This window comes from Sparus aurata, chromosome 8 (genome assembly GCF_900880675.1).
Source record: "Sparus aurata chromosome 8, fSpaAur1.1, whole genome shotgun sequence".
In the NCBI taxonomy this organism is placed as follows: domain Eukaryota; kingdom Metazoa; phylum Chordata; class Actinopteri; order Spariformes; family Sparidae; genus Sparus; species Sparus aurata.
The window spans coordinates 27,378,479-27,391,798 of record NC_044194.1 but is presented as its reverse complement, the minus strand read 5'-3'; the positions used below and the strand labels follow the sequence as shown (position 1 = coordinate 27,391,798).

Sequence of the window (13,320 nt, the reverse complement as noted above, 5' to 3'; positions counted from 1 at the left end):
AATTCCAGAAATGTAAATGTGTTTCTAAATTGCGTTTTGTTCTTTTAATCATCTCCTCGTACAAATTTTGTGTTGCCTCAATGTCTTGCGTGTACGTAAATTCAGATTCACAGCGCTGTCGGTTTGAATTTTGAAACCGTCCCAAATGTATGTAACCATGACAAACTCACTTTCCCAGCAAGGCTTTGGGGAGATCACTAGTGTCCTTCCCAAGTTGACGGCCGACGAATGAACCCCAAATTGTTTATTTTTTAGGACCCTGTGGTTTCTAAAATCTGGGACTGATGACACACAGACAGACAGCCAGCAGAAAAGAACAGGGTCTGTGTCCTTCATTTCTCACCATCTATCACACTGTCATGCACTAAACCACCCTGTGTGTGTATGTGTGCGTGCATGTGTGTGCATGTGTGTGTGGTTGTGTGTGTGCATGTGTCTGCCCGTGTAATTTCTCTACGTGCATTCTCGTGTTTGTCCGTTGTTTTTTGTGTTCGTCTGCGACCGCAGGCGGCCATCAGTGTCTTTTTATTGTCACTTATGTGTGTGTCTGTGTGTGTGCTCATGGACATGCATGCACTCCTGATGAATTTATAGACTGGTATATCTGCTCCGGCTTGTTTACTGCTCATGTAGCGTGAGAGACCGTAACGACAAAATGTGACCGTTTCATGGCCAGTTTGCACAACGACACACACACACACACTCATGGAGACCCACCACAGCTTTGCAGCACATGGTCCTGCAGAAATTAGAGAGAACGGAAAGGCAGGAACTCGGCACATGAAGAGAACAGAGCAGAAAGACAGGAAAAGGAAAAAAAAAAAAGAAAAGAAAGAGAGGCATTTATTGAAGGTCGTCTTTCATCTGACTGATCTCATGTTTCTTCCCTGAGGCTCTCGGAGAGAAAAGAGAAAACCTTGTGTCTCCTGCTGAATCAATAGAAGTGCCATCACTATCCCATTAAAACTCATGCACTCTAAAAAAAGACATTGGATTAAGCGCTGAGAATGATTATGATCCAGATCAAAAATGTAAACCATGTCCAAATTTATGTATATTTATATTGTAGTCTAAAACCTAAAGCAGTCATTTCTTTACTTAAACATACCTAGGTTATACCTAATAATAACCATAATTAATAAATGGTAAATGTATAGATAATTAAACATTAGAAATGAATTATTTAGCTGTTACCGATCGATGACACACTTTGTAAACCATTTTCTAAGCAATTGTTTAATGTAAAGTTGCAAATGATCTTTATAATACTTTGTAAATAGTTATAAAATACTGTGTATGATATTTAGAAGGGCATTAGAAAGTTGCAACTGATGTTTATAAACCTTAATATTAATAAAAAGATGTTTTATAAAACATTTCATTGTTTGTTAACACTGAAATAACTATTAACTAATGTTCTATTAACTTTAATTTACCATATATCAATGATGTTTATTATAAAGTGTCACCCATTCCTCGTCTTTTTTGTTTTTACCAGCAGTGGTGTCATTAGTTTTAAAGATATCTAAAATGACTGAATATCCTCGAACTTTCATCTGTAGGTCTGAAGTCAGTACCCGCAGTCAGGCATAGTTTTGTTAAGGTTGGAATGGATCACCGTTATAGGAAATGTGTTCATAAACACATGTATGTATTTGCTTCCTTGACAAAATTCAATGACATCAATTGAAATGAACGTCTGTGTTCAGAGTTAGCCTTTATGCTTGCTAACAGCCAGCCTGGCACTGTCCAAATTAAAAGAAACATCTGCTCACCAGCTCTTATAAAGCTCATAATTAAATATATTATATATTTGTCGATTAATCCATACACAACCAAAATTGTAAAAGATAAATAAATAAATAAATAAATACACAATCACTATTGTTGGCACTGTTGAGGTGATTTCTTAAGTTTTTCTTAAGTTAGCTGAATGGCCGGACATGGTAAACAAAGAGATGTATTGTTTAATTGGTGAGCCATGATATCTGTTTCCCCCTGCTTCCAGTTTTCATGCTAAACTAAGCCAATTAGTAGCTGGTTGTTGTGTTAGTCTTAACAGACAAATGTGACCGTGGTGTCAATCTTTTCATTCAACTGTCTTTAAGAAAGCAAATGAGGATGTTTCTCAAACCGTGAAACAAATCCTTCAAAGGAACAAATATATGTGATGGCCGACAGGCTTCAAGGAAATACGAGGAAGCAATAAAACAGACATACTGTTTTGTTGCGTGCCGTTTTTCACGCCAATAATTTTAATGGGGCACTTTCACACAAGTGTGTTTTTGTGGCACTTCAGCTGCAAGTTAAAGCAATTTCTCTATGGCCCTCAGAAAAAGATGTTTTTCTCTCTGCCACCCACAAGCTATGCCCTCTTTTATTTATTCAAACATATTTCTTTGGATCCTGTTCACTCCCCGACCTTTCTGATGAAAGCACAGAATTAAAAACACCAAAGAAACCACAGTGAGGGCTTTTCTTTGCAGTTTTGTGGAAAGACAAACAAAATCAGTTTCAATCCAAGCAACATTTCTTCTTATGTCACACCAGAAATATTTTATTTGCCCGTTCTTACCGGAATGGCTGTACATTTTTTCATAATAATTTGCCGGGAAATCCTCATTAATTACTTCTGCAGCTCTCCCCAGATTTAATTCGAAGTTTAAGAAAGTTATTGAAAAGCTCCCCCTGGTCATGGTGTAGAGCCAAACATGAGTCACTTTTAGAATTTTGGGTAGATTATGACAGATGTCCTCCTGTGACAAAATTGATTTAAAAAAATGTAGTATCTTAGTCTCTGGAGACATTAAAAGTTGAAAATGGTTCAGAAAGATGTCTTGGTAGTTGAACAACACATCACACTGTCATTAACAATGGATTGTTTTCCTCTTTAGGCGGTTTATTTGGCTGATATTCATACACTAATGTCCTTAACACAGCTGAGAAAAGGTAGTGGGTAAACGGCCTAATGTTGGATGTGTGAGGATTTATAGATAGAATTGATATAAAAAGCATAATTAGCAACAAAAAAGTAGTTCTGCTGTCTTGCAGAGGATTAGCCAAGACATCAGTTTCGCAACACAATGTCAGTATGTAACAAATCTTAGCGTCAGAAACAGCAGTCGCAGTGGGATCCTGCAGATCTGCTCCGAGCTGATTCTTTGGGCGTGACTGACGAGCGCTGCTGAATAGCTGCACAGATTCAGTCTCTGCATTTCTGTGGTCTGAACTCCACCTCTCCTTCTGACTGTCTCTCTCTCTCTCTCTATCTCTATCTCTATCACTCTCTAGTTAGCTGGTGATCTAGTTATCTCTATGAATACAGCAAGTCATTCTCACGGTTAACTTATTCCGTCAGGCATATGATATGCAAGGAAAGACAGAAGTCACTCTATTTGTTGCATAATTCAGATTCAAATGAATAGAAATGAAATAATTCGGCCTTTATTCGCAGCCTGCAACGTACATTTGAATTTCTGCTGTTGCAAGTCAATTTAGATGGCGGGGAAGAGGCGGCAGAAGAGCATTTGGAAGAATGTGAGTGAATTAAGTCAGACATGAGATGGGATGAAGAGGCTGACGTACAGTTAATCTGTAGGGTAGGAGTGCATTTTCCATGCTTGCATTATATGAAAAAATACTTTTGAAAAACCATTTGAACGACATTACAGTATGATTTACATATCTGGAGCATATACAAGGACTTCATTTATATACACTGTTTGATATTTAATTTGAATTTGCCACAAGTGGTGTTTATTTCTTACAAGAGAAGCCAAAATCTTAATCCACAAAACATCTGTGAAATATTACTTAAACCATAAACCTCTCACTCAAACCCAGAATAAGGGAGATTTGACAGGTTAACATTAAAACCATCATATTTATACTTACTTTTGTGACCTGCTATATTATCAGTAAAGATAAGATAAAAAAAAAAAAAGTAAAATCCCTTTCTTTTATTTGGTTGAGAGAGTTTCATCAAAGCAAAGCTCGGCAGTAAAACACTGATGTCTTTCTTTTTTTTTCTCACCGCTGCGCTCTCTGAATATAAAACTGTCTCCCCTGCCCGTCATTTTGGCAGATACAACATTTTTAATCCCAAAGCAGCGATATCCCAGTCACTCAAGGTCAGAGGGTACCTGTCAGGATGATGGATAGAGAGGCAATAGATCGAGAAGAGATGCACACACACAGACACACACAAACACTCACACACACTTCTCAAAGTGCTCAGCAGAAAGAGATTTGGTGGTGAATGATGAGCTGGCACTGAAAGCATTAATATATCATTAGTATCGATCGCCATCAGACCCCCTGCTTTGACTTGCGCTTTGCATAAACACATACACACACGCACGCATGCACACACACACACACACACACATTCAGAGACAGATACTGTACAGGCACATGTATGCACAAACTCGCAGATGCAGCAAATCTGCCCTGACTTGGTCACCACACACACACTTCTCCAGTATTGAGTTGTGGTTGAGCAGCCTATAGTGGCCCAGCAGGCTTCCATCTGTGTGTGGATCAATAAAGAAAGCTCTCCTGCTGTATGATTAGTGAAGACCACTCCTTTCTACGAAGACAAACAGTGGATATCTTGGTCACAGCTACGAGCGGCTTGTGTTAACCTCAGACGCTCAAAGCCCTCTTGTCTTCACATTCACATTTCTACAGACTGGCTTTCATAGAACCTGTTGTGGATTATATTTCAGATAAGCGAGTGTTTGTTGGAAGGAATACACTTACTAAGTTGGATCTTGTGGTTTTCATTCTTCTCTGATTGTGATTTATACCTCATGGAGGTTAGGACTGAGGGGTTTTTTGGGGTTTTGGGACTGAAACTGACAGAAATAAAAAAAAGGAAATACATTTATTGATAAATAAGTAAATAAATATGCCATTAAAACTGTCCAAAATAATATTGTGGGAATAACTAAGAGGAAATGCAGATGGAAAATGATACAAAAATAAATACATGAATAAATAAATAATTAAAAAATTGAAAAATAAATTAAATGTAAAAGTGGAGTTGTTACAAAGATAAATAAATACAGTGGCTAATTCAAGCAATACCATCAATTTATGTTACATTGTATAAATTGATTAATTCCTACATTTATCATCAGTGTTATTTTTGGTTCAATTTAAAGGATAAGGTCACCCAAAAATTCAATTTCCTTCTCAATCTTCTCACACTAACGCAGATGGAAACTCTGAAGTTTCGCGGTCCACAGAATATGTATGTAGGTCTACAACAAAACAGCGTTGAAGCATTCTTCCCAACAACTGAAGCAGATGGGGACTTGTTTGTTTTGAAGTTTTGAAACGCAGAAAAAGACAGTTGGGGAAAAAACATAAAATGGCTGCACTCAGAATGGCATGCATTCGTTATCCAAGTCTCCGCAAGCACCAGCATTGCACATCGGACTGAAAAGATGTTATGCACCCACTTCAGACGGTATGTGCGCTAATGCTTTTAGCTTAGTAGCTATAGTGAAGATTTCAGGGTTTTGTTGTTTCAAATCTTTTGGGGATCTCTGGGATCCCAAATACTTGGGATATGCCGGCAACGCTGTTTTGATGTGACGCTCCAGAAATGTTTTGTGGACAGTGAAACTTCCCCAGACTTTCCATCAGCATGACAGTAAGTGGATAATGGCTGAATTTTCAACCTTGGGTAACCTTATCCTTTAATTGTCGGAGACAGACGTGTCACACACCCGTCTATCACCGCCTCAATCTCCTCATTCATACTTTGCGCCTCACTACGTCACAGAACGTCTTGCATTGGCGCTGAACATTGTCTGCTAATGTTCTGGAGAATCGTCCACCATGAACTTTAGTCATCGGGCGCAGATGCTGCTGTATTCAAACGATTAACGTTGGAGATCGTCGCTATAATCCAGAACCGAGTCATCCCAATCGAGCTGCTCTTGGGTGTTTGATAGCAGCAGCTTAGGTGGAGCAGCAGAAGGCTTCCCAGAGGGTGCAGACAGAAAGTGGAGTCAGTCGGGCTGTGGGGAGTCAAAATGGTAGTATGACATACTGTATGTGCGTGTGCATGTGACTGTGTGTATGTTGCTATTATGGTGAGTCACTGAGATGACACAAACTACATTCCTGATGAACTAAGCAACCCCTTTACTATCTCTGTCTGCATTTCTGTCTGCTCTGCTCTCTGCCTCACCTCTCGCCGCACTTTGTCACCCCCCGCCGCTCTCTCCCCCGTCTCACCCCCTTCCCAATTTCCCTCAGCTATCACTTAAGTGTAAACATATAACCACAAGTATTTAGTTTTTTTTACAGCAGGAGGGTCATACCAAGGCCTCGCTCATAAACACACACTACACGCAGCCATTAAAAATATATTTAAAAGACTTTTATTGCCGATGGCTTTTAATGATGACCTAATGATCGGTTTGGTGTGTTTGTTTGTTTGTGTGTGTGTCTATTTGCGCCTGTGTGTGTGTGTGTGTGTGTTTATCTATGTCAGTCAGCCTGCATGTCTGCCTGTTTATCAGTCTGTCAGCCTGCCGTTTGGTCCGTCTGTCTGTCTGCTACCTTGACCAAAATATCAACATCAGTAAAGTGTATAAACAGCAGCACCGAGCCTCGTCGAGATGAAGCTCTCTGGCTCCCTCTAGTGACATTTTGCGGAACTGTGCCTTCTTTCTCGTTGACTGTAGTTGTAGGAGGTCGTTTTCATTCCCCAGCAACCAAACTGAGCGTAGTTGTTCGCACGTAACTTCATAGTAACTCACATTTCAAAGCAGTAAACAATAAATAATGCTGTTGTGAGCAGATTATTTTATCAGCATTCTTCACAATAATAATAAGAGGTTTATGAACCGTAGCCGCCTCAATAACATGATAAAATAAAGAACATAGTTGGAATCGTATATAATTATGTGTCTCCACCTTTCAAAACCCACTTGTCTATTCACTAATAATTCATTAATACATACAGGAAACATAACATCATAATCAGGCCTTTGTAAAGCGACAGAGGACGTAATACAACTGTTTTGATTCCTTCTGACGATTAAATTGAGGTGAATTTGTAATATGTAAGATGGAGTGTTTAAAGGGTGATGCTGTAGAAAAGTCAGGTGAAGTTTCACAGTCATCAAAACTTTTCGGTCTCCTTAACAACTGAAGTAGATGGGGACTTTGTATAAAAGGTAAAAAAAAAATAACAAGATAAATAAACAACTGAGAAAAATCTGCCATCCCAAAATGATTTGAAAAAGACATTATTTACACCCTTTATCCTTTAAACCTAATCCAGGACATGATGCGTGCTCTGTCATAATACACCGGGAAATAGCTGGTCAGACCCTCATCAACCGTGTTTGTCAGCCAGTTGAACACACTTAAAAAACACTGGGTTAAAAATCTACCCAGTGTGGCGTCATTATGGCACCGGGGGCAATTCTGGGTTACTTTGACCCAGAGCTGATGTCAGTGTCTCCTCCTGGAACAAAACAACCCCTCTGGTGTGTAGTTTTCTACCTGTTCATACAGTGTAATTGACCCAGTGTTGCATTGATGCTGGATTCTACAAGATAAATTATGGCTATTACTTATTATTGACTGATATACTCTATTTATTTACTATCTGTTTATTAGTTTTCACACATGTGCAAACCGTTTTACAAAGTAAAAGTAAAGTTGCTGATGTTGACATTGACGATGGGTGTCGTGTGCATTTTCAAGGGGTCCAAGTCGAAAACTGAATACTTAATTTGTGTCTCTTTGCATTTCTTTCTTCCTGTGCTCTCACCCCTCCTCATCCTCCTCCCCACTGCCCATCCTTCCATCCCTCTCTCTCCTCAGTCCAGACGACAGCAGGACCCCAGCCCTGGCTCAAACATGGCCAACGCTGACGTGGAACACAAGATGCGCTGAGGAGGACGAGGATGAGGGAATATCGGAGGGAGGAGGAAGGCAGGGCTGGCTGTCCGTTCGCTTTCAATACAATCAACTGAAGCAAAAATGTCATCTGAATCGCAGTTGTAGACCAATTGTTCACCAGTATTTCGTAACAGGTTTGATATGATCATTTTCACACGGCAAACATTTTTGAGATATTATATTATATTATGCAGAGGACAGGAACATTTTCTCGATTGATTGGATTGAAGGTGAAATGAGCCCTAGACAAGAAGGATTCAAACGTTTAAGGACACAACAGACCTGGGCAAAAAATACAGGATATATTTAAATACAGAGGAAGGAAAATGAGAAGTCGATTTAGCATTATATTGCAAAAGTGACACAACCAGAGGTCAAGTGAGCATTTCAGATATGTAAAGTGAAGATCAAGTCATTCAAAGCCTTTATTTTTTATCCAGGTCTTAAAGGATTTGTTGGATTGAGTTACTTTCAAGTACCAAAAGTATATTTTCTATCAGTACACGATGTTGAAAATCGAGGGGTTACAGATGTCATTGACGGAAGGAGCAGTCGGATGAGAGGATTGGTCTGGCTCAGGGTCGCGGTCAGCGCTTATTGGTCAGCATTACCTGAGCATGCATCAAAAGTGAGGCGTTGACAGTTTGTGGGGGGTGAAAAAAACAAATACTCTGCAATGTTCACTGTTGCGCAACACTTGACATTTGTGAACATGCCCGTGTTAACCCCCACTGTGCCGAGCTCACTTCCTGAAACCTGCTGTTTTCTTAGACCAAAGTTCAATTTGCTGGAAAGATTGGGAAACTGAATTTTAAAACGGTGGGCAGGTGGGAGGGGAGCATGAATAGAAAAATGTGCCAGGTCGTAGAGTGTTTGCTGTACTATGATGTTGATGATTTCTTTAAAAACTTCACCACGGTGAGATGCCTGGACTACAACCTGAGGCAGGCAGACAGTTGGCAAAGAAAACTGGTGACAAACTCTGCTATCTTTGGCTCTGGAAGTGGGATTGGAGGGCGGTGAAGTCAATTCATACGTCCTTTGTCTTCTGAGGGTTTTGCACTATGTGATACAATCAGTCTTGTTCCCCACATGGTTTTTTTCTTAGCGTGCATGAAACCAAACACAGGCTTACCTATGATCTTTAATGTTCCCTATGCAACCTATTTATCACGAGAGCACTCTGTTTACAGCGCCGTGTTGAGGAATTACTGGGTGATTCATTGCTGTTGTATTGTTGTGAAGCCAAATTTAGATCCCAAACAGTAGCATGCTCAACAAAGCATAAGAGCGTGGTGTTTATTTAAAGGTGCAATATGTAAGAATTTTAGTGTTAGATATTCTATTATTAACAGAATGTGATGAGATAACACTTTTGACATAACTTCAAATATCTTTATTGTGTCGCATCAAAGTTAGCGTGCTAACCAGCTAGCCCACAGTAGCTTAAGAGGTGATGGTCAATAGCGAGCACCACCCACACCTCTCCAGTGCTCTGAGCTCCGAGTCCGGGCAGAGTCACAGCCAATACGATTGCTAGCTGCATGGTAAGCTCAGTTTACCAGCTGTAGGCAGCTAAAGTTTGCAGCAGTTATCGGTTACTCTAATGCCCCCTGACTGTTTGGAGTGTGAATTTTACAGATGGCCAATTCTTACATATTGCTCCTTTAACCAGGGTACGTTTGTGTCCTTTTCAGACGCTTGATGAAAACAAAAAAAGCCTGGTGAACCTTCATTTTGACAACTGTCTATCAGAATCTGTGCATACCTTTGAGCCAAACATTGAGTGTATTGCCTTTTCAGAGCCACCGGGTCATCGTAACAGAACAGTGCTGTCCAGTAATAACCATGTAGCGCCAAATCTGGCGATTTTGAATTCAGGAAAACTGAAGGATGAAGTGTTCCTTGTCAACTGAATAAAGCAATTAAAAAGCCACTGGGTTATCTGAAACAAAGCAGAAAAAGGGCATTTTGCATCGCTCATGTCAAGTAGATCTTCTGGACATACACGGTTGTCATCGGACAGCGGTGATATCTCATGCTTCTATTCTCATCAGCTGCATGTGTCACATAGCATCCGTCACTTGTACAAACAATGGATTGCGATCAATATGAGTAATTTATCAGCTCAGATCATAGACTGCAATTTAATTATTCTCTGTATATCAATCACCCAGATGTTCCTCATCATCAACGGGCTGTAAATCCCTAAATGCAGTCTAAGTACTATTCCCAGTCCTGTTACAGCACTAGTGTAATGAAATGGTATTTTTTGTTATCTTATTTTTTTGTTTGTGTGAAAGTCATGATGTTTACTTTTTATATTACTTCTCACCTCTGTACATGTATTCATTTTTGTTCATCTTTCAGCTTTGTTATGAACTAGTAGTAGCAGTTGTGGGCTATTTTATGTCAAGTCAAGTGTAAAATTACAAAATGTCTCCAGAAGATTTGGGAGTTTTGAAGACTTTTGTTGCTTTTGTCTTTCATTTGTTGCTGCCATTTATGTTATGTTATTTTTTTGGGTTTTGTAGGAAATCCACCTCCTGGGTTAGATACATTGAATGTGGATTGACTCAAGTCCTGTTATTAGGAGATATAAATGTCTTTTTTTTATATTGTGCAACTAGAAGCTCTTTTCATTTTCCAGTGTGTTTTACATTTAGTGCACTCAACGGTTTTATTATAATTATTATAACCAGGAAAAATCTTTTGTTTAGTCATGCTTTTTTCTTTCTTTTCCCCTCAATCTGACTTATTAAGGATTTCTATGAGCTTTACGTGAGCTTAAAAAAACGGTGAATTTTTTATCCATTGATAGCCATGTGTTTGTAACATTTTTCACTTTTGGAGTAAAGAAGTGTTGTTTTTCTCAAAACAGTTGAAATTGAAATAAAAAAAAGTGAATGAAAGCTCGAACAACGTGACACATTTGAGGTTATATCATTTAAAAAAAAAAAAAAAGAATCAAAAGTATTCAAAGGAGCTGTTAAAGCTGTAATGGTAACCAATTGTTCTTGTTTTCTTCAAACAAAAAAAATCACAGGGCCAAAATATCAAGCTCAGGATACAACAAGAAACAACGCAGAATTTGGGTACTAAATGGGATGATTTAACTCTCCTCATCTCCGGTCAGATGATTATTTCTTTCATTAATCATTCATTTTTTCCACGCAGTGATATTGGAGACAAGGCAAGAAAAACTGAGATAAGTCCCGCAGATTCCTGCAGAGTCAGTTGACCTTGTGAGTCAGGGCTTAATCAGTTCAAGAATGTGCTTTCCGTCTGGAGGCACCTTCAGTGTGATAAGTGGTGGATTTTTATTTTGTGACTGAGTTTGACGTTGTTTTGTTGAACAGTCCAGCAGAAGAGACACATCAGGGAAGTGGCATTAAAGGCTTCGAAACGAGGAGGCGAGGTGGAAGGAGGGACGGAGGAAGGCATTAAATGTATGAATGATTATTGCTCAGGTCATGTTGGTGAAAGTTACATGTACAGTGGCTGTTCTTCATGAAGCTCAGTCGTTCTTTACTCGCATCCAGAGATTACAGTGTTTGAGGACTGCGCCAGTACAGATCAGGAGGTCACAGTTTGGATTCTGACAGTGTGGTGTTAAGCGCCATTGTCAAAGTAAGAGCGGTGGAAACTGACAGAGGGCTAGGGCTGGCATTGGTATGAATCGCTACAATGAAAAGTGAGTTGTCGGTGAACAGTGCAGTATGAGATGGTGTAAAGGTTTTTGGAAATCTGTATGTCATTAATTAGTTGGTTATGTCTGTATGACAGCAAATCCAGCTGATTCCCTTATAAATCTCTTCAAGTATTATGGATGGTCCCGTGAGATCTCCTCTGATATCTATCTTTGTGGATTTAAACTTCGTTCTCAGGCTAAGAAACATCAGTCAGGGATTGATTGTAAACGAGTCAAAGTCAAATTTCTAGATTGGAGTCAGTGAGCGTAAGTGTCACACTCTGTCCCCACTCCACCCGCCCAGTGTATCATGACACCATTATTTAGATGTCAGCCATGCAAACAACTTAGTTAATACTCCATCCTTCATTTTTCTTAATGCAGGCATTAAGGTAAAAAAAATAAATAAAAATAATCAAATAAACCACCTTCATTTTCTTTCTTTCTTTCTTTTTTTTTTTTACCTGAACTGTTTATCTTCTTTTTGTTTAAGTTATTGATACTTTGGTTTTACATAGAGATCCAAAGAAGAGCTCTGTGATATTTAGTGGCTTGTACACACTCCCAAAGTTTCTCCTTCCTGTGTGTGTGGTCTGTCTATCCCTCTGTTTAAGGGTTGAGCTTTTCCCCTCGGAGGAAACTGAAATATGAGATATTCAATTCAAAATGTTGGATGTTTTTCATAATAAACCTGTATGAATTCTTGTATTTGTTTCTGTTCTTTACACTTACTTCGTCACTACCATAATTGAAGAGCTTCCACAGCTCTGACTGTGTTTTCACTGAGCCTGATTCTATGTCCTGTCAGGCCTGTGCAGTGACTGTGCTCCACTGACATCTGTCTCACTGTCCTATTTCTTTGATTGTCCTGATGTTTGCAACAACTTACTCTTTTATAATTTATTATGACCAGGCTTGCATCAACACGTCAGCTGAACATCAGTATCGGTGCATACTCTCCTTGTTGACATTCGCCAATGGCATTTCTCTGATGTTTATCTAATGTGTCACATCGTGTTTGGGCTGGGCTTCATAAGTTATCAGCTTCAATTTGAGGCTGTGTACGTGCTAAAAATTCATATCATTGAGTACAGCAGGCTAGAAAGGAACTTGAAGTACTTTTTTATGAGAAGAGAGGTTTTATTAAAGGTTCTTGCATTAATTTTATATGCTCAGATTTGGACTGAAATATATAGAGATGGGATAAATGGCTTCATACATTTGAGTGTTTTTTTCATATGATGACGATTTCTTTGTTTCCCTGGCACCAAGTGGGGAATAAATAACAACAAAAACAAAATCTTCACATAAATAAAACAGTTGCATGTTCTTTCCCCAGAGGTCAACTGATAATTCCACACTGTTTGTGTGGCAGGGGAAAGGCTGGCAGTGGGAACTGATTTCAGTTATCTTAGTATAAGAATTGATTCTAATTAAGATGGTAATACATTTAGTAGCAGAATCAAAATTCCTATATAAGTCCAGCAAATTGGGAGATGTATGTGTCACAGCAGCAAAAGGACATAATAATAATAATAAAAAAAATAATGATAATAATAATAGTAAAAATTAAACAGTATAATAAAAGTAAGCAACAGAAATAGACTTGTATGTATACATAGTATGTACAATATAACAGTGTAATTATAAACAGTGTGGTAATGTATTGTGAATACACAGTGAATATGGGTATGAAAATT

At 38.9% G+C, this 13,320-nt stretch overlaps 1 protein-coding gene across 4 annotated transcripts in view; it reads left to right on the top strand.

Annotated features, from left to right (window-relative positions):
- cbfb (core-binding factor subunit beta) overlaps positions 1 to 12,326 on the top strand; it is a 40,387-nt gene extending 28,061 nt beyond the window's left edge. Inside the window, exons 6-7 of one of the 4 annotated variants that reach the window (XM_030426349.1) lie at positions 256 to 321; positions 7,857 to 12,326. In XM_030426349.1, coding sequence (XP_030282209.1) covers positions 256 to 285 — 30 coding nt within the window. In that variant the 3' untranslated portion in view covers positions 286 to 321; positions 7,857 to 12,326. Of the gene's footprint in view, positions 1 to 255; positions 322 to 7,851 lie in introns of all 4 variants that reach the window. The other 3 variants (XM_030426348.1, XM_030426347.1, XM_030426346.1) reach the window with 3 other exon arrangements.
- The last annotated feature ends 994 nt before the right edge of the window (positions 12,327 to 13,320 follow it).